General features: G+C 41.9%; 3 protein-coding genes and 2 long non-coding RNA genes across 5 annotated transcripts; 4 read left to right on the top strand and 1 right to left on the bottom strand.

Annotated features, from left to right (window-relative positions):
- The first annotated feature begins 191 nt into the window (after positions 1-191).
- LOC115680620 (cytochrome b561 and DOMON domain-containing protein At5g48750-like) lies at positions 192-779 on the top strand. The gene has a single exon (XM_030604439.2). The coding sequence runs from the start codon at positions 192-194 to the stop codon at positions 777-779; it is 588 nt and encodes a 195-aa protein (XP_030460299.2).
- Positions 780-4,499: 3,720 nt separating this feature from the next.
- Positions 4,500-6,929, top strand: LOC130141015 (uncharacterized). Its single transcript, XR_008818962.1, has 3 exons — positions 4,500-4,960; positions 6,195-6,633; positions 6,719-6,929. It is a non-coding gene; the product is annotated as an uncharacterized LOC130141015 (long non-coding RNA).
- Positions 6,930-7,457: 528 nt separating this feature from the next.
- On the bottom strand, positions 7,458-9,912 carry LOC130141013 (F-box/LRR-repeat protein At2g42730-like). Its single transcript, XM_056321625.1, has 4 exons — positions 9,773-9,912; positions 8,392-9,321; positions 8,159-8,302; positions 7,458-7,891 (listed from the first exon to the last, which is right to left on the bottom strand). The coding sequence occupies exons 1-3, from the start codon at positions 9,830-9,832 to the stop codon at positions 8,234-8,236; spliced, it is 1,059 nt and encodes a 352-aa protein (XP_056177600.1). The 5' UTR covers positions 9,833-9,912; the 3' UTR covers positions 7,458-7,891; positions 8,159-8,233.
- A 106-nt stretch (positions 9,913-10,018) lies between these two features.
- LOC130141014 (uncharacterized) lies at positions 10,019-13,125 on the top strand. The gene is made up of 2 exons (XR_008818961.1): positions 10,019-10,118; positions 11,249-13,125. It is a non-coding gene; the product is annotated as an uncharacterized LOC130141014 (long non-coding RNA).
- A 5,470-nt stretch (positions 13,126-18,595) lies between these two features.
- Positions 18,596-18,913, top strand: LOC115663701 (cytochrome b561 and DOMON domain-containing protein At5g35735-like). Its single transcript, XM_030585687.2, has one exon. It carries the CDS (start codon positions 18,596-18,598, stop codon positions 18,911-18,913), a length of 318 nt encoding a protein of 105 aa, XP_030441547.2.
- The last annotated feature ends 641 nt before the right edge of the window (positions 18,914-19,554 follow it).

Genomic DNA, 19,554 nt, shown 5'->3' with positions numbered 1-19,554 from the left:
TTCTTCTAGGGTTTCCTCTCACATTTCAGGTTCATCATCCTGTATATAATGAGTGCTTTCGCTCCTGCGTTTCGCTTCATACCAGTTCGACAACAAGCTGCTGTAGCTCTTGAGAAACTCCTCACTGATCTCGAACTTCTACAGCTTTCATCGTCATTGGTGTCAGCCAAACTTCATCCCCAACATTCACCATGCACAAGGCAGTTTTGCCCGCTGCTCTATTCGTTCTGATCACCTTGTTCACTCCATCTTTCGCTAGTCAGGCCTGCAAGAACCACACATTCTCTAACAACAGAACTTTCGCCAGTTGCGTCGACCTCCCCGTCCTGAATTCGTTCCTCCACTGGAACTACAACCGCTCTTCGTACGCGCTCGACGTGGCGTTCCGGCACGTCAACACGACGCACTCGAGGTGGGTCGCCTGGGCAATTAACCCCTCGGGCAAGCAGATGATCGGCTCGCAGGCTCTTGTCGCCTATCAGAGGAACAACAACGGCTCCATGCGCGTGTACACGTCGCCAGTAGAGTCGTATGCCACGACGTTGCCGGAGGGGAGATTGAAGTACATGGTTTCGAGGATGTCCGCGACGTTTGAAAACGAGAGTGAGACGACGATATTCGCGACGGTTCACCTGACCAGCGACATGTTGACGATCAACCAAGTATGGCAAGAGGGTCCCCTAAATGGGAAAGCCGATGGACCGAGCATGCATGCAACGAGTGGAGATCACATCACTTCTTTTGGAACTCTCAATCTTGTCACTGGCACAACATCTTGATTATTAGAGAGATTATATTGTAATGAACTATTTATAGTGTGTCGAGCTTAATATTGTATTGCTTGATACTTTAAATGAAAATGAAACATGCAAAATAACAAGGATGATATCTAAATATAGTATGACGAAAATGTTTGTTATTTATTTGCGATAAATTATATATTTACAGGTCAATTGAAAAGTTTTCCATACCTACAAACATACATCACTACTGTATAGAAAGCAACCCAATGAGGATTTCAAACTCAAATCTTTTGCCAAAAGTTTCATGAAAAGCCCATCTTAAAAAAAAAAAATGTATCATCCATATGAGGTATAACAAAATAGACAAAATTGTAATTTAAATAGCGGAAAAATTGTCCAAAAAGTTCTAAACCTATCGCACTTTGTCCAATTCAGTCCTAAACCTTTCAATTTTGTCAATTGAATCCTAAATCTTTTCACATTTTGCCAAATGAGTCTATTCTGTCAATTTTAATTGGAAATCGCTGACGGATGTGTGGCGTAGACGTGGATAATTGTATAATTTTTTTAAATCTTGAATTTTTTTAATTTTTTTTCTTTTTCTTTCTTTCTTTTCCTTCTTTTTTCAACCAAGTCCGGCGAGGGTCGCCGGCCGAGATCGGCCACTGGGCGAGGGCCGTGACCCTCGCCCGCGACTGGCGAGGGTAGGCCGGCGACTCTTGCCGGGCTTGGAAGACAAAAAATAAAAAGAAAATATAAAAAATTAGAATTTTTTAAAAAATGATAATAATTGTACACATTAGCGCCCCGACTGTGTCATGTAGGACGGCCGACGTCAACGTCAGTAATATTTGGCTAAAATTAGCCGGATGGACTCAATTGGCAAAACGTGAAAATATTTATGATTCAATTAAGAAAAATCGAAAGGTTTATGAATAATTTGCCAAAGTGCAATAGGTTTAAAACTTTTTGGATATTTATCCCTTTCAATAGCCAAGATAACTATCAACCAAAACCAACGTATATCTTCCTTTTCAAGATTGAATGAAATCTCTCACTTCTTAGTCTCATTTAATTAACTTTCCTTATCCGACCAAAGAAAAATTAACTTTCCTTAATTAATTTGCATATTCATACGTGTGCTCTTTTGCTAATATATAATATGCAAGGAACATCATGTCACTCCACAAAAGGATGTGATTGAATGAGCTTTCCAAGTTTTCTCCATTATTTCCATGTGCCTTCAATCTTGCGTTTTCTTTCATGCAGTGTAATCGGAAAGCTGACTGGTTGAAAACCCAAATCGGAATCACTGTCTATTCTGAATACATTAGTGGAAATTTACCTAAAAATCAGGGTATATCCACAAATGGGTATCTGTACACAGATGTACACATGCAAATCAAGCACAGGTACGAGAAAGGAAAACGAAGAAAACCTGGAAATAACACTCCTTGATTAGCTTGCTATATATGTATGTACGCTCTGTGCAACAAATTATGACACAACCAGTCGACAATGATCGCATCTTCTGATACTTGATCTATAAATCGAAGTACCCTCTGGTCAGAATCTCTCGAGTTCGATCCAAACTCGGAACGATCCATCACCATGAACAAGCCATTACAACTCGCGGTGTTTGCCTCGATTATGATATCGCAATGCTCTGTACAAAAGTTCGTCTTTCTCTTAGGTGTGGGGGTGTCGGAATGTAGATAGTCCTACCATCGACACTACAATAACTGCTTTGTTCATTGAACGATTATTTCAATATTTGCTTTTTCCGTTTTTTTCTATGACGATGAACTTTGTTGCTTCGGTTTTCCCTCGATCTTATCTCCAGATTTTTGCTTGCTTTCTCCATTTTCTCCCCTCCCTTGTCAGAGACTTAATCCAAAAACTTGAATCAGCTATTCGCTAGATGAAATTCTAGGCCGTATACTATTCCCGTTGATATCAAAACTACACTTTCATATATGAGTTCGGCTAGCGAAATAAACTAGATTGTAATTTTTTTTTTATCATACTCATCCTCATGAAAACTACTTAAGCCTAATTTCGTCAGTTATCATGATAGAAGAAATTCGCGTTAATTTTTTCTCTTTAACATCCAATATTGTGAAGTTCTTACATCGCATTTATGAAAATAGCATTTACTTTCTTACGCGTTCATCGGATGTAAACTTATTGACATGTTAAAATTAATAAGTCATGCATATTGGCTCGCCCAAGATAACACTGTCTCTAGACAATTGTCTTGCTCACAACCGAATGTTGGATTCAAAGCATGAGTATTGCATAGCTTAAGAGAAACAAATACTTCGAAAAGGGAAACTTTTTACTACTCGATGCATAACAAGCTGCGTAGCATTTGGTTAAGTATCTATTTATGAAAATCCAATTAGATTGGCTATAGTGACGCCATCCCTACCAACTCTTAATTCAAAACGTATGCATAGTTGGCCAAAACAATAAAGTACAGAATAGCAAAAGAAAATAATAAATAAAAGAAGACAAGATACGTAATCAAAAATTGGATAAAATTGCAAGTACGCATATTTTCTAGGACCTAAAAAATATTCCAATTTTTCAAGGAATAGAAACTTTCACCGTTATGATTTTTATTCACGTGGTTGACACCAAAATGCGGGAAACCGACCGACACATACAGTAGACACCTCAGCAAGGCGAAATGAAGTCGTTTAGCACAAATAAATAAATAAATAAATAAATAAAACGGCACAATCTTTTAGTCATTTTAATCGAGGATTCGTCTGATTCAGTGAGAAAAGAGATAAAAGGAATGGAGCAATTCAAAATGGAAGAGCCAAGCTTGTGAACCAAGTTCTTCTTGTCCCGAACCAATAATTAGTGCTCCAACTCGACGATTTCGATCTAATTCGTCAATTTGCATGGAAGGATAAGTTAATGGTGGGTATTTTGTCGTTAAGCAAAAGTTCACACTTTTTTTTTTTGAAAAGCGAGGATATTTTTGTCTAAGGTGTATAAATTTCGGACATATACTTTATTAGTTTGTGATTGCCAGGACGTGCGTAACATAAAATAAAATAAAATAAAATAAAATAAAAGTACTCAGCAGTGGAAATTATGAGTAATAATGAACTGATCCAAAAGCTTCGAGGGAGAGGCTTGTATATCATGCTTAATCATTTTAAATCACTCGTTAATCGGTAGTTAATTTCATATTCACATTATATGATGTTATGACATGTGAAAATGATGCCGTATGTGTGTGCATATATATATATATAATATAAGAGGATTGAGATATTTTCCTAATACGGCGTCTTGACATAGCCTTAATTATTACGAAAAAATCTAACACTGGCGCAAAATTGAGTTGGCCTTCGGTGAATTCGAATTTCAATTGAGACAAAACGATTAAAGCAAATCGAAAGCGTGAGCTATAATGATCCAAGTTTATATACCCAAAACATTAATTCTTAAATCATCAAGTCTCGATTGAAGTCGACGCGTGCATGGTTTCAAATGTACCAAGTTCACATCAAAATTCCGCATTTCAGGCGAACAAAATTGGAATTATAATGTAATTTGATTCACGAGCGATTGAATTTGGGTGCCCCGAATCAAATGTCGGGTCCGACCCATGACCCGTCCGGTGCGACTATAAAAGCAAATGGCGGTAAGGCTTCTCTTTTTGGGTTTTGAAAAAGGATTTCCTCCAGGTGCGCGCTTCGCAACTCATTTCCTCCTCTCTCTCTTGATCTCGCTCTCGCTCACAGACGCACAGACGCACACAAACACAATCGCCGACGATCTTCCCTCACTTCATTCGCTTACTCTACTCTGCGTAGTCGAAGCCTCTCTCACTTTGATCGTTCTTCGTTGTGATTTTGCAGAGCCGATTCAGTATCCCACGACCGATTCCTGATGAGTGATCGCTCCTATTCCACATTTCGGTCCTCAATTCGGCATTAGGTTTCATTTCCGTGGCATTTGAGGCTATTGTAGCTGCATGTTGATGATGATCGAAGATTGTAGAGGCGATCGCAGCGATCGATCCATTTCTTACTCTCTGTTTTTTCCTTCTTCTTTTCCGGATAGTCGATATAGACTTGGTAGAGTCTTTCATTCCACGTACTTGACTCTGCGAAACCCTCGCTCTTCCTCGATCTTTGATCGTTCTTTGTTTTGATTTGCAGAGCGCATCTAGTAGCCCGACCAGACCGATTCTGGTGAGTGATCGGTCCTTTTTTCGCATTTCTGTCATGGATTCGTCGGTTATTGCAATAGGTTTCCATTTCAGTGGCGGTTCGGGTGTTTTTTTGTTGCATGTTGACGATGATGATTGTGGATTGTAGAGGCGATCGCAATGATTGAGCTATTTCTCACTCTTTCTGTTTTCTTTTTCGGTTAGTTGATGCTCTGTTATTGTCTGTGCCTCTGCGGTTCCTCTGCATTTAGAGAGAATTTTTTTTTTAATTTGTTAATTTAGTTCTGGAATCACTAGTGAATCGCGATGAGTAGGTCTCTGGTTTTTGGACCTCCAGGTGTGCCTCGTTAGTTCTTCGGCTTGTTGTTCGTATGTGAATTGGGGAGGTGTAGTGGTTTATGGCGGTTGATCTATGCTGTGTCGTTATCGGAGCATTCCACTAAATTGAGCATTGTTTGTGCTACTGACTGAATTGGGTTTTAAGAATGCTAGCAATACGCTTCATATTGTGAAAATGTAATCTGTTCTTCGGTATCTAGTTAAAGAAGCAAATACTGCAAGTGAATTAGAAGATTTCACTTATTATACTTCATATCTGCCCTTTAGAACAAACAATACCGATCTTATTCCTGTGACATTTCTTTTTGGATCCTTAAATTCAGGTCAGGTTCTCTTCCTCATATCTTAAATCTGTCGTTTATCTGATTGTGCCCAAATATTCTGGTTACCCCTTATGCTGATAAGATTTCTTGCTATTTATTATCCTGTACTCTCGAACATCATCACTCAAAACTTCCATTTTCTGCAATGCTGTTGAGGTTTTCTTTTAGGTGAAGATAGTCATTTTACAATCACGCAGCATGCTTGAATTCGAAAAACATCCATCCGCTTAGTCAAGGGCTAGTCTGCAAATTTTCCTGTTTTCATGTGGCAATGCTCCCTATTCATATTCACTGAGCAGCCGAGAAGCAAAACCCAACCAAAATGCAGCAAATTAATAAGTTCTCCATATGATAATAACGTTTAATGTCAACTTACCAGAAGCTATGGGTAGACTATTTTCATTAATTGATGTTATAAATAAATAAAATATGGAAGGACTCATTGTCTTAACACATATTTATGTACTTCAATTAGGATTAAAAGGCTCTCTGACCTATGTTTGATATGGTGTCTTAATCTAAATTGTCATTTTCTCTCTTTCCATGGTCATTTCATTTCTCTTCTACTTATCACTGTCCCCCCCATTTTGGCAGACTAGCCCTCTTCGGCATGGCGCCCGCACTTGCCCACCAGCTACTCCTGGCCCAACAGGAGTTCAGAGAGGCCAAAGCTAAGTTGGAAGAAGCCCAGCATCATAACAACCGTGCCCTAAACAAGAATTAAGTACTGATCTTTGATGATTATGTAGATTATAGCCCATAACATCTCTGTTTTCTCTCCTTCAGGCGATACTTGCTTCGCGCCGCCAAGCAAAGGCGCGATGCGGCTGTATCGAGGTTGGAAAGAGTAACAGGATAGATCAAAAGCAAGCAATGTCTGTTCCTGCACAATGTGGAGCAGGTCCATGCGGTCGTCGAGCTTCTGGAGAACCTCCACCACCGTGGGCGCCTCCACCGTGTGGAGATCAAGTGCCGCGAGGTGGAGGTAACCCGGGAGATGCGGTAGGCTCTACAAGAGTATGGATTTAAGTAAGTTTATGTTGAATTTCGGGTTTATATATGGTTTTTAGAGTTGAATTTGTTCTAAACTAGTATTATGGTTACACAGCCGCACGGAGTCCTCTGAGCTTCCTCCGGCCTGATGGCAACACAAGCCTCCCCCATTCGGTTGTATTGGTAAATGGTGGCATGCCTAAATTTTATAGATGTTTGTACTGATCTAAATTACTGTTTTTTAAATCTGTTTTGTAAGGTGAGGCCAGATGATATATTAGTTGAGTTCAATTGTTACTTCAATGGCTTGTTGTCTGGTGCATAACTTTCTATCTAAGTAGTTGGACAGCCTCTACCTCAATGAGGCATTTAGCCCCCATTAGCGGCTTTGAGATATCCTTGTGTGTTTTAAAGGCTATATATATATCTAAATAAACTGTTGGAGATACAAATTTTTTGGCATGCATCCGATGGTCTATGTAAATCAAACTTTCACTAATTGTATATGCAATAAAAACCCCTTACTTATCATACCATTGTTGGTAGATTAGTTCATATTAGTTGTTAGAGTCAATACACTTACGAATCCAGAGAAGTAACTCACATGGGCACAGCATTGTGTAAGACTCCTTCGCGACTCATGATCAGGCGAAGTGACAGTGCACTTCCCTTCGGGCACACAGCATGTTGTCTTATGACTATACTACATCGTCCATAAACCAAATAAATGTGTTCTCTCATACTATCGCTCTAATCAGCAACAGAAGCGGGAATAAAGAGGGAAGTTAAAGTAGCAAACACAAATGGCCGGTGTCGTAGATTCTTTGACTGTTTCTCTGTTCTGGATTGAAATGACTCGAGAAATGCAGTAACTTCAATTATCCATGGCCTTTGAATTTATTACATAACTTATAAATCCAAAATAAAGTCAGAGACAACAAATCTATGATAAATAAACTGCAGTAAAATAATAAAGATTAGGTTGCAAAATAATAGGCTCGCCGTTAATTAATCACCAGATCAATCTTGGAAGGTAACTTTCCCTTGAGCTGTTGCAAAGCCCGTTCTTTAGGTTCCTTCACTTTTTTCAACCCATCAGAGCCATATTCTTCATCACAAGGATTCACCACCAACTTCTCAAGAGCAATCGCATTGTCGATAAGGTAATTCACTAGTTCGAAATCACAAGGTCGACCATAATAATTATTAAATTCAGCCTCCTTTAGGTACCGATGGGGAGGTCTAACGACTCTTATCAGTTCTCTCTGCCTGCACAGCATGTCCATCGGGTTGGTCAGCTGTGGCAAAAGAAGAATGCAGTATATCATTAATCAGCAGAAGACATCATTGCAATAAAAAAATGCCAGTGGAAGAGAGAGCTTCCAAAAATAAAGTACGTCCTTGTGGATTGTCACAACGAGTAAATACTAATCACAGTGTTACAACTCACCCATGAGCAGAGGCTCAAATAAAATTCAACAGTGGCTTGGATTGTTATATTCATTCCTACTATGTCTGTCTAATGCCTAGATAGATGAAGACTTAGATGAGGCCTGAAAACACACCTCTAACACAAAACTCCGCAAGCAGGGGCATGCCTCGATCACGCGAGTCAACGGAAATAGACTCGCATCTCCAAATCAATCAACTCTTAGTTCCAATTGCTTGACACTTGTTAACTTAGGCAGTTGACGAGTCCATACGGTTTCCTGTATATTAAAGAGAGAATCAAAGGCAACCCAGATTATAATGAGGAAGTAACTTGGGAAACCTTATGAAAATAAGTCAGTGCTCTTACACAGAGTAGTAGGGAAAATTCAAGTTTGAGAATCTGCAGACAAGAAAGACTTGAAAGCTGAGACATGGTCACGTGCACACGTTCGAACCTACATCTTTCAACAGACACCTCGGACAGCCGGGGAACCTTGTCCAAAGACAATGGAATTTCCTCTCCTATTACTCTGTAAGCGAAGGACACAAGATTCGTGTCATAAATCTCTACACGTTGAAAATCCCGACAATATCGTATGCGCAAGTGCTTCAGCTTCAGTGATTGGCCAGAAACTCTAAGCCTATTCAAAGTAGGAGCATTCTCCAAAACCAATCGCTCTAGAACCGGACAATTGGCAAGCAATTGCTCTATGAGTTCTCCCTCCACACTTACTCGATTCAAGGAGAGCTCTTCGAGATACCTACAGCCGACATGCCAAGAACTTGAAGGGCTCAAGCCAAAATTACTTCGACCTGACGCCCTCTGCGAACAGCCTACATCAGCATCTCTAAGTATGTCATACCCTAACACATATGGCAAGTGACTAAGGTCACAATCAGGTTTATAATCCTCGGAACATGCGGGCTCAAAATCTAGTTCGAGAACTTTAACTTGCTTTGCCAATGCAAACCTAATCCACCGATCGATGCGAGACTTATATGAGATATTCAGGTCAAAGCGTAACGCAAATCTACGTAAAGCGTGATCTCCTCCACTTTGACGATGCACGACATTGTCCACCCATTCCACGTATCTCGCCCTCTCCTTTTCTGCCAGTTCGGGGTTATCTTCCATCTTCTCCAACAAGTCCAACCAGTCGAAATCAAGGTCGGTGACCAGAGAAGTACACAAGTGCCTCCATCTCCTGGAAAGAACACAGGTCGCTTGTGCTTCTCTAAATGTCAATCGAGATAATATACGGCCTATAACTTCTTCGGGCAAACAGCTGATCCAATCCTAGATTGAGTTTCGCCAGAAGAAAAAAGCAAACCAAGTAAGAAAAATCTGGAAATAAGAAGGAGGGAAAGCAGAGCAGGGAACATTCAACATCAAAAATCGAAAAAAAAAAAAAAAAAAACTCAACTTCGACACAACAACACCGAATCCATGGCAAAAGCAGCTAAAAGACCTCGGATATCCAAAGCTTCGGTGACGAGATAACATACATTCTAATTAACACAACCGCTGCCCCAATCAGCCAGTACATTCAACTGAAGATTTTCAATGATCGACGACGGGCATAAAGCTAGCATCAACAACTGGAAAAAAACATGAAACCACTCAACCTAGCTAACTGAACACCCCTTTTTCCCTTCAGCTCAACACAGCGAGCAGAGAAGGTGTATCTACTTCCGTGAAGAACAGGTTTAAAGCTCAAAAAAATCGAAACTTTAGGCGAATTCTTTACCTTGTCGTCTGATTTCGATTCAAATTCAGCGCGGGGCCTCTTTGGAGACGGAGAATCCATCGACGCCCGCGAAATTCAGCTTCAGTTTCGGCCAAATTCAGCTTCCCGATAGATTTCACATGTAGGGCTCCGGTATATATATATATATACCAATAAATTAATAAGTAAATATATTATATTATATACGAATATATATATGTATGTATATTCATTGTGACGTCACGTGATTAGTATCTACCGGATGCGTGGCAATCCACACGGACAACCCGTATCTTATCTTTGCAAGTTCTTTCTTCCATTAGCGCTCTCCATGCACGCTTCGCTCTAGATCCGAATTCAGAGACCAGTGCCTGCATAAAGATTCGTTTTTTGAGCTTGCAACTAGTTGTTCAGGAGAAGAAACTCTCTCTCTCTCTGTCCTGGCTAGATAAGCAAAGGATACCACTTTCTTTCTTTCATCTTTCAAGAGTTGGTCTTGCCTTTTTCTCTTCTATTGTCCCCGAGTTCTTTCATTCTTTTTTAGAGATGTCTTTGAATTTCGCTGCGCCTTAGATTAGCATACTGGGAAAATTTGGATTGGATATCTTGTCTGATGGAGCAAAAAGAATGGTTTTTTCTCCCTGAATTCAGTATTATCTTTGCCGTTGCAGTGTGAAAGTCGAGATTTTTCTTTAACTTCTTCTTTTTCTGGATGAATTAAATCCCAATTCAAAGGATTGAATCAGTTGTCTGCCGGATGAAATTATGGGTCTTATATCGTTTATATTGACATTTAAAGAAGCACAAGCAACTAATTGCGGACTCTAGTGACTGACCTTGATATGGATGGGCTCTAACTCATTTTACGAGATGAGAGCTAATCCGAATTCGCGAGGGTGAGATATATGGAGTGGGTGGATAATGTTTTGTAACAGTAGAATAATTACAGAGGACACCGCCCTTCACATAGATTTAGGTTGTCCTTTCACTTGAATGTCGGATTTCAGTCTTGCATCAATCGGTGGATTGAGTTTGCACTGTCGAAGCAAGTTAAGGTGCTTGAACTAAATTTGATTCCTAGGTATTCTCTGGATCCTTGCTCTTCATGCCTTAGTCGATCACCTTATCTATTGGGTCACGAGGTAATTGTAGTTGCTAATGCAGAGGTTCACTGTGGGATTCACGTCTCAATAATTTTAGTTTGAGCTCTGTTGGCTTTAGATATTTCGAAGACCTCTACATCAAAAGAAATTCCGCTGAATAGACAATGTCCCCTGCTAGTTGAGCTTTGCATTGGTTAGAGAATATGGAATGAGTGCATGTGATCATGTCTCGGGTTTTATCGTGCCTTTCTCGTTTGCAGATTCTCAAACTATGAATTTTCTTGTCCACTATGTGTAAACATCAACTAATATCTAGTTTCAGACTTTATTTTTATTCATTTGTTTTCTGTCACCCTCCTCCCTAATGATGCTGCATTGCCTTCATTTGATTCAGTTGGGATGCCTAAGGTCTCATCTTCCGCCTGAATTTTCAGTGTCAAGCAATTGGAGGTCAGCCATGTAGCATATGAAGATAATAGTCCCCTTCCACTATCTCTCTTAATCATGGCAATGTCCCTATTTGCAGAGGTTTGTGTTGCAGGTGGGTCTTCTGACTCCATTCAGTTGTCGATTTGTTGTGGTGGAATAGAATCCAAACCAGGTCACTATTAAAATTTAATAATATTTGCTTGTCTGTGCATGGCAATTCACAAGAGTTGCCTTGAAATTTTTACTTTGGTATAACTTCGATGTGTTGATAAATGGAGTAAATTTACTTCCTTTTAGGAGTTCTGTCTTGCATTGGCGTTTGGCTGTAAAATTTCTGTTTCAGTGATTAACATAGGCAACCCAGCGACGATCATCCTCGCTTCAAGAGTTGAAAATATCGAAGAGAGCAAGAGAACGTGCCAAACGACGGCTTGAGGTAAAGCTACCTGGTCAAAGTCAAAGTTCAAACTGTTGATTTCTTGGTGGCCCGGGAGCCTCATCCACACTGCATGGTGAAAGATTTTTTTGAATTCTGCAACTTTATTCCATAACCCTGATACAAGATGTTCGTTTTACTTTTGATTGCACATGTTTTTTCTATAATTAGTTTGGACATGTCGTTATCAAAAGTTCAAGGCTTGTGATTATAATTGCTCCTTTTATCTCTAAGGATTTACCAGACCACCGAGTTAAAAGAAAAAACAGAGAAATTGCACTTTAGCTCTCTTATCTATGAGTGGTAAGTCATCTGCTAAATATCCCCGGCATGTATGGAGTCTCCGTCTCCAAAAGAGGTTCCACTCTGAATCTGAAGAAGATTCTCACGACAAGGTAACGAATTTTACTACAAAACTTCCATGTGAGCTTGGAGCTACTTTTTCATAGAAGAAGACATCTGTGTGTGCGCTTGCTGAGCAAAGGACGCGCGTTTCTTTCTTCCTCTGGGTATACGTGTATTAGATTAGCACAAATTGGCTCTCGTGGCAAAAGATAATCTTTTTCTCAGGTGTGGGGGCATCGGAATGCATATTTATTCTGCAAACATTGAATTTTTTTCTTTGCCAATGAACTTTGATCTTCGGGTTTTCCCTTGATATTATCTCCATATTTTTGCTTGCTTACTCGATTTTTCTCCCTTTTTCCTTTGTCAGTGAATCTCAATCCACGGGCTTGGATTAGCTCAAACGCACTGCGTCTTAACGATATTCTCCATCAAGTGTAGCTCAATGTAGAGTGAAAAACAGAAGACCAATTACATACTTCATCATCCCCTTAGTGCCATCTTTCTCCCAAGCATACTTACGTAAAGCAGGGAACCAAGAGACCCGGCACCGTAGCTGAATAATAAGCAGAATGCAAGCGCAGAGATGTGCGTAGCAAGGTTTGCAAGCAAGTCAGCATTATCAAAATGTGATCCCTTTAACATGCTTAAGCGTGACACAGAAGCCTTTTCGTCGGAGCTTTTGGAGCAGTTTATGATCACTCATAATCCCCGCTACTAAGTATGATTCCATGCAGAAAGTCATTGACAACAGAAGTCGCGTAGACCGAGTTTGCCTATAATTCTACGAAGACAAAAAAGTAGATGCTGGTGAGATCGTGAGCTGGAACACGCTTTGTTACGTGTTAAAGATTCCTGTTAAGGTTAAGAAAAAAGTTTGTTTAGCTATTCCTCTCGTTTTATATGTAATTAAATTTTTTTTTTGAAAATATAGACAATCAAAATCCTTTTTGCAGCTCGCACTAGGAAGACTATATGTTTAAGTAAAATGGGGTAAATCATTCCACATTTTGCAACCGGTGAGCTGTGTTCTTTTCCATATTTTCTAATGTTTTGTCGAATCATTTCTCAATATTCTTGCCGCGTGGCAAGATCGTCTTTCTTTTTCTTTTTTTCAATTGGCACACGTGCTAAGGGTGTAACTGGTAAAGAATATTGATAAACATAGGATGGTGTAGAATAGATTCGTCGTGGACTCATGGACAAAGCCAAACATGTTTAAGTATCTGCTCGAGCACAAAACCTGACAAGTTTTCTAAGTCAGAGTATCTGCTCGAGCACAAAACCTGACAAGTTTTCTAAGTCAGAGTATGATATTTTGGTTAAGTTGAACTCGGTGTACATATCACGATAACTTATTTTTGTTCATATTCATGTTTCTTCAACTCTGCATTTAGGATTCCGTTATTGATTACCCCCTTTATGTTTTGAGAGTTCCCCGAACTAGTCATGGCCACGGGCCGGTTTTGGCCCGGAACCGGCCCGGGTCAAACTCGGGACCGGCCCGTTGACCGGGCCCGCGGTTCGGAACCAGAACCGGCCCGTGGCCTACAGGCCCGGTTCCGGTTCAAAAAAAAAAAAAATTGCTCCAGCCCCACCCCCACGTTCCCACCCCCACTCACGCCCACCCACCTCCTCCAGTCACAGTCCTCCTCCTCCAAATCCCTCCTTCCCCCCTCTCCCCTGCGCCTCCTCCGATCCTCCCCTTTTCTCCTCCGCCCGCTCCCCATCTTCCCAGATTTGACCCTCGCCGTCATCGCCGCCGTAGCCCCCGCCCATGGCCGTAGCCGCCGACGCCGACGCCGACACCCCCTCCTCCTCCCCCCTCGCTACCCTGCGCTTTCTCCCCTTTTCTCCTCCGCCCGCCCCCCGTCTCCCCAGATCTGACCCCCGCCACCGCCGCCACCGCCGCCCATGGCCGCAGCTGCCGACGCCCCCTCCTCCTCCCCTCCTCCCGACCTCGCCCAGCCCCCGGAGGAGGAGGACCCCCCGCTCCTCCTCCCCATCCCCGTCCCCGTCCCCCTCCTTCTCCCCCTCGCCGCCGCCCCCGTCTTCCGCTTCATCTCCTCGCCGCCTTGAACCCCGCCTCCGCCACCGTGGCCAAGGCCACGAAGCCCGAGCGACGACCGACGGAGGACCAGGCCTGCAATTTTTATTTTATAATTTATTTTATTAATTTTTAAATTACGAACCGGAACCGGAACCGGAACCGGCCCGGAACCGTCGATTCCAAACCGGAACCGGAACCACCCCCTTGCGGTTCCAGTTCCGGTTCATACATGGCCACGAACCGGAACCGGCGGTTCCTGAACCGTGGCCATGTCTACCTCGAACTATAGCCCTTTTTGGGTATAAAAATGCTAAAAGATGAAAATTTTGCCAAATTTGAAGTTGAATATCGCTAGCATGTATGGATTTTCCATCTCCAAAAGAGGTTCCACTTTAAATCTGAAGCAGATTCTCATAACAAGGTAACCAATTTTGCTGCAAAAGTTCAATTTTTGAGCTTGGAGCATGTCTTTCATGGTAGAAGACATCTGTTTGTGCGTGCGTGCTCGCTAAGCAAAGGATGCACGTTTCTTTCTTCCTCTGGCTATAAATTGTCTTAGATTAGCACATGCATGTGAACTTTTATTTTTTATTTAATTGGGTGACTGTTGGAATAATAAAATTTGGAATTGATATTCTAATATGTCTTTAAAGATTACATAATATTTATAGACCTTTTAGATAACTAGAACAATTAAAAACTATCTTGAAAACAAGCAACAATAAGTAAACATTAATTTCTTCGAAAACAATTTCCAAGACTCCAAATCTCTAGATAATAATTGCAAGAATCAAATTCACGAGATGAACTTGGATTACGAAAAGTCTTTTTTATTTCCAACAGCCTCCCTTAAACCGAGCTCATCTTGACCATGTCGATCATTCTCTTGAGTTTAAGGAAGGAGTCCGTCTTCAACGGCTTAGTAAACATGTCAGCCACTTGGTCTTCCGACTTGCAAAACTGTAACCAAGGAAGATGCACTTCTCACTCTTCTCATCAAGCTTCTTGCGAAGCTCATTTGGCACATGGGCATAAGCAATACACCCGAACACACGAAGATGCTGAACTGAAGGGATTCGACCACTCCACACCTCCGCCGGAGTCTTGAACTCAAGACCTTTAGTAGGACATCGATTCAACAAGTAAACAGCACAAGCAACCGCCTCCGCCCAGAAATGCTTAGGCAATTGTTTGGAACGAAGCATGGTACAAACCATATCAACAATAGTGCGGTTTTTTCTCTCCGCTACTTCGTTCTGTTGAGGAGTATACCGTGCTGTCAATTGATGCTTGATGCCGCACTTTTTGAAGAAGCCATCACCAACCAAATATTCTGTGCCACGATCAGTTCGGAGAATCCGAATTTGGTGCCCACTTTGTTTTTCTACATAGGCTTTGAACTCCTTGAAAGCATCAATGGCGTCGGACTTGTGCTTCAAGAAATAAACCCATGTTTTCCGGCTAAAGTCGTCAATGAAGGTAATAAAATACTTGTACCCTCGATTTGACGATTCACCGAGCGGTCCACAAAGGTCGGAGTGCACTAACTCCAATGACTTTGAAGCTCTCCATGATTGTCTCGAAGGGAAGCTATCTTTGCACTTTTTTCCAATAACACATGGTTCACATATCTCCTTCGGAGAAGAAATTTCGGGTAGTCCATGCACCATCTTTTTTCGAGACAACAGCTTCAAGCTGTCAAAATTCACATGCCCGAACCGCTTGTGCCAAAGCCATGAAGAATCTTGCACCGAGGCACTAAAACACGAGGTAACATAATTAATATACAAAGGAAAAAGTCGATTTCGAGCCATTTTTACCTTCGCAATCAACCCTCCTTTGCCATCATGAATCGTGCAAAGCTCATCCTTAATGGTCATGTGATAGCCTCGCTCGGACAATTGTCCCATGCTTAGGAGATTTTCTCGAAGACCGGGAACATAATGAACGTCGAAAATGCTTTGAATCGACCCATCCTTCGCCTTGATTTTAATTGCCCCCTTTCCCATGATAGGAACTTTGGCATTATTCCCGAACCTCACCTCCGAACGAAAGGTGTCATCAAGTTTTGAGAATAATTCCTTCTCGCCGCACATGGGGGGAAGAACAGCATTGGTGCCAAAAGTTGTGTACGGAGCTCACTTTGGTGCCAAAAGTTTCATTTGGATCACTTAAGTGCCAAATCGGAGGAAAAATGATCACTTTGGTGCCAACGGCGAGAAATTCCGGCCAAATTAATACGTGGTATTTATAATTAAATTTTTAATCTTAGTTGGATTTTTTTTTAAAAAAATTAATCTACGTGGCATTTCCACGTATATATTTCGATTTTTTTAAATACTTTTCTGAATTTTTTTCTTTTTTTTCTTCTTTTCTTTCTTCTCCCTTTGGTCACCGCCGGTGACCGAGGCCGCCACCGGCCCCCGCCTCGCCGGGATGAGGCCGCCGCAGCCGCCACAGAGAGGCCCGGCCGACCCTCGCCCGGGCTACGGCGGGCAAGCCCCGCGAGGTCGGCCTCGCCGCATGGGCGAGGGCGAGCCCCGACGAGGGCTCCTCGCTAGATCCGGCGAGGCCGGCCGTCGTCCAGCCACGGCGGCCCGCCGGCGTCGCCTCCCAGGCCTCGCCCGGCGGCCTCGCTGTGGCGGGCGGCCTCGCTGTGGTGGTGGCGGCGGCCTTGTTCGGGCAAGGCCAGCATGCGGTGGCTGGCCTCCGGTCACCGGCAAGTGACCAAAGGGAGAAGAAAGAAAGAAAAAAAGAAAAGAAGGAAAAAGAAAGAAAAGAAAAAAAAGGAAAAAAAATTATTTAAAATAAAAATCTGATGTACGTGCGATCAGTATCTCCGAGAGCCACATCGGCTTCAAAAATTAATAAAAAATGCCACGTCGGATTCCCTAAACCGACCGGAGTTGGCACTTAAGTGATCGTTTTTCAAAATTTTTGGCACTTAAATGATCCAAATGAAACTTTTGGCACCAAAACGAGCTCCGTACACAACTTTTGGCACCAATGCTGTTCTTCCCCCCCGCACATGTGATTGCTACATCCGGTGTCTAAGTGCCAAATGTTCTTCTGGTTTTCCACCGCAGCATCACACGTGAACAAAAGAGCATTGTCATGCTCATCGTCGCTATCAACAAATCTTGCTACCTTGGCATGAAACTTTTGACCACCAATCTTCTTGCTTCGACAATCAGATTGATAGTGCCCATGCTTTTTACAATTAAAACATTGAATATGGGACTTATCTTTTCGTTGTCCAGAATGCTTCTCTTGCCACTTTTTATCTTTCCTTTGATTAGAAAGTTTCTTCTTTTCATCGGGCAACACCAACTGGCTTTGTAGAGCTTCCTCTACCGTCTTGGATTTCTCCTTGAGTCGCTGCTCGTGCATTTGTAGAGAGCCCATCAACTCATCAACGGTCAAAATAGAGAGATCCCGAGACTCTTCAATGGAAGTCACAATATGTTCGAACTGCAAAGTTAGCGTCCGAAGAATCTTCTCAACAATCTGTTGGTCACCAATAGTCTCACCATTGGCCTTCATTTGATTGACAAGAGCCAATGTCCGTGAGAAATAGTCGGAAATGGACTCCGACTTTTCCATTTGAAGGAGCTCAAATTGTCGACGAAGAGTCTGAAGCCGAACCTTCTGGACCTTCTCAACGCCTTTGTATATTTTGATGAGAGAGTCCCAAGCTTCTTTTGCCGTCTTCGAATTCGCCACTTTTTCAAAGATTGACGAATCTATCGCTTGAAAGATGTAAAAGAGAGCCTTACAATCTTTCTTGCGATTTTCTTTTATCGTCCTCTTCCCCTCCGTTATCAAATCTGTCGGCGTTTCTGGCTCCACGAATCCTTCTTCCACAATCTCGGTCAGCTCCTAAAACTTGAATAGCACCTCCATCTGGATCTTCCAATGCTCAAAATTCTTCCCATCGAACCTTGGGAGTTGAGGTTGGATCGTCCCGGCACCATTCACAGAGGCCATATGACACAAGATTTTCTAAGCCGAATTCACAAAACTCAGCCAAAACTGGCTCTGATGCCAAATGTTGGAATAATAAAATTTGGAATTGATATTCTAATATGTCTTGAAAGATTACATAATATTTATAGACCCTTTAAATAACTAGAACAATTAAAAACTATCTTGAAAACAAGCAACAATAAGTAAACATTAATTTCCTCGATAACAATTTTCAAGACTCCAAATCTCTAGATAATAATTGCAAGAATCCAATTCACGAGATGAGCTTGGATTACAAAAAGTATTTTTTATTTCCAACAGTGACCCAGACCTACCAGGACTACAAGTTCTCGAACCAAAACACCTACACGAATTGCGTTGATCTTCCCGTCCTGAACTCGTTCCTCCACTGGAACTACAGCACGTCGTCGCACTAGCTCGACCTGGCGTTCAGGCACGTGGGAGCTACGACTTCCGAGTGGATCGTTTGGGCCATCAACCCAGTGGGACTCAGGATGGTAGGTTCTCAGGCCCTCGTCGCTTATCAAAGACCAGACGGACGGTTCTACGCTTACGCGTCGCCAATCGACAGCTACGACACGAGGCTGCAGGAGGGGAGATTGAGCTTCAGCTTCTCCGCGCTGTCGGGGACGTTTGTGAACAGTGAGATGACGATATTCGCGTCGCTTCAGCTGACGAGTGGCACGGTGATGATCAACCAGGTGTGGCAAACCGGTCCCTTGAAAGGGGGTACACCGGCGATTCATGCTTCGACCGCGGATCATCTCACGTCGTTGGGGACTCTGGACCTTATCAACAGCGATGCTACTTGAATTCGACCTGATATAGGCGATGGCTTCAATGTAGTTGCTTGTGTACTCGAGACTTCAGCAATTAGAAATGTTTGAAACTTTGAACAAGAAGTATGATGGGTTATGAATAAATGAGTACTAGCATAGAGACCCGTGCAATGCACGGAGTTTAAATCCCTTTTCTTTTCCTTATTATTTGATTAATTTGACAAATTTCAAGAAATGTCCTTCTATTTTTGTTCTTTATGGACAAATTTTCCCATAATTGATGTACTAATAATTTAATTACCTTTTTAGAATTCATCTCACTAAAATTTGAAGCAAAATAACAAGAAATGGTGCTACCGCTCGAGCTGTTAAATTGGGTCCATTGCCTTTATTTCCACCCAGCTTAGGCTTCATACTCCCCGAAGAGTTAAAATGACAGTATAACCTAAATTGCGAACACATGACTTCTATTGTTCTCTGACATTCTAGTGAAAAAGAAAATGAAAGCCAATCAATTCGAGACCCTACTCTTTCTCTCTCTTCTCTTGTGCTTCACTCCCTCGATTGAAGATTTAAGCAACTTCAATCTATCGAAAGCCGTGGCAATCACCTTCTCAGATCTCCACACCAAATTGGGCCTCAAGTCTCTCGATGACTTCCTCTCTAGCAAAACT

This window comes from Syzygium oleosum, unplaced genomic scaffold (assembly GCF_021117445.2).
Source record: "Syzygium oleosum isolate NSW1041296 unplaced genomic scaffold, Sole_v2.1 Sole_v2.23, whole genome shotgun sequence".
In the NCBI taxonomy this organism is placed as follows: domain Eukaryota; kingdom Viridiplantae; phylum Streptophyta; class Magnoliopsida; order Myrtales; family Myrtaceae; genus Syzygium; species Syzygium oleosum.
This window is presented reverse-complemented; position numbering and strand designations above follow the sequence as displayed.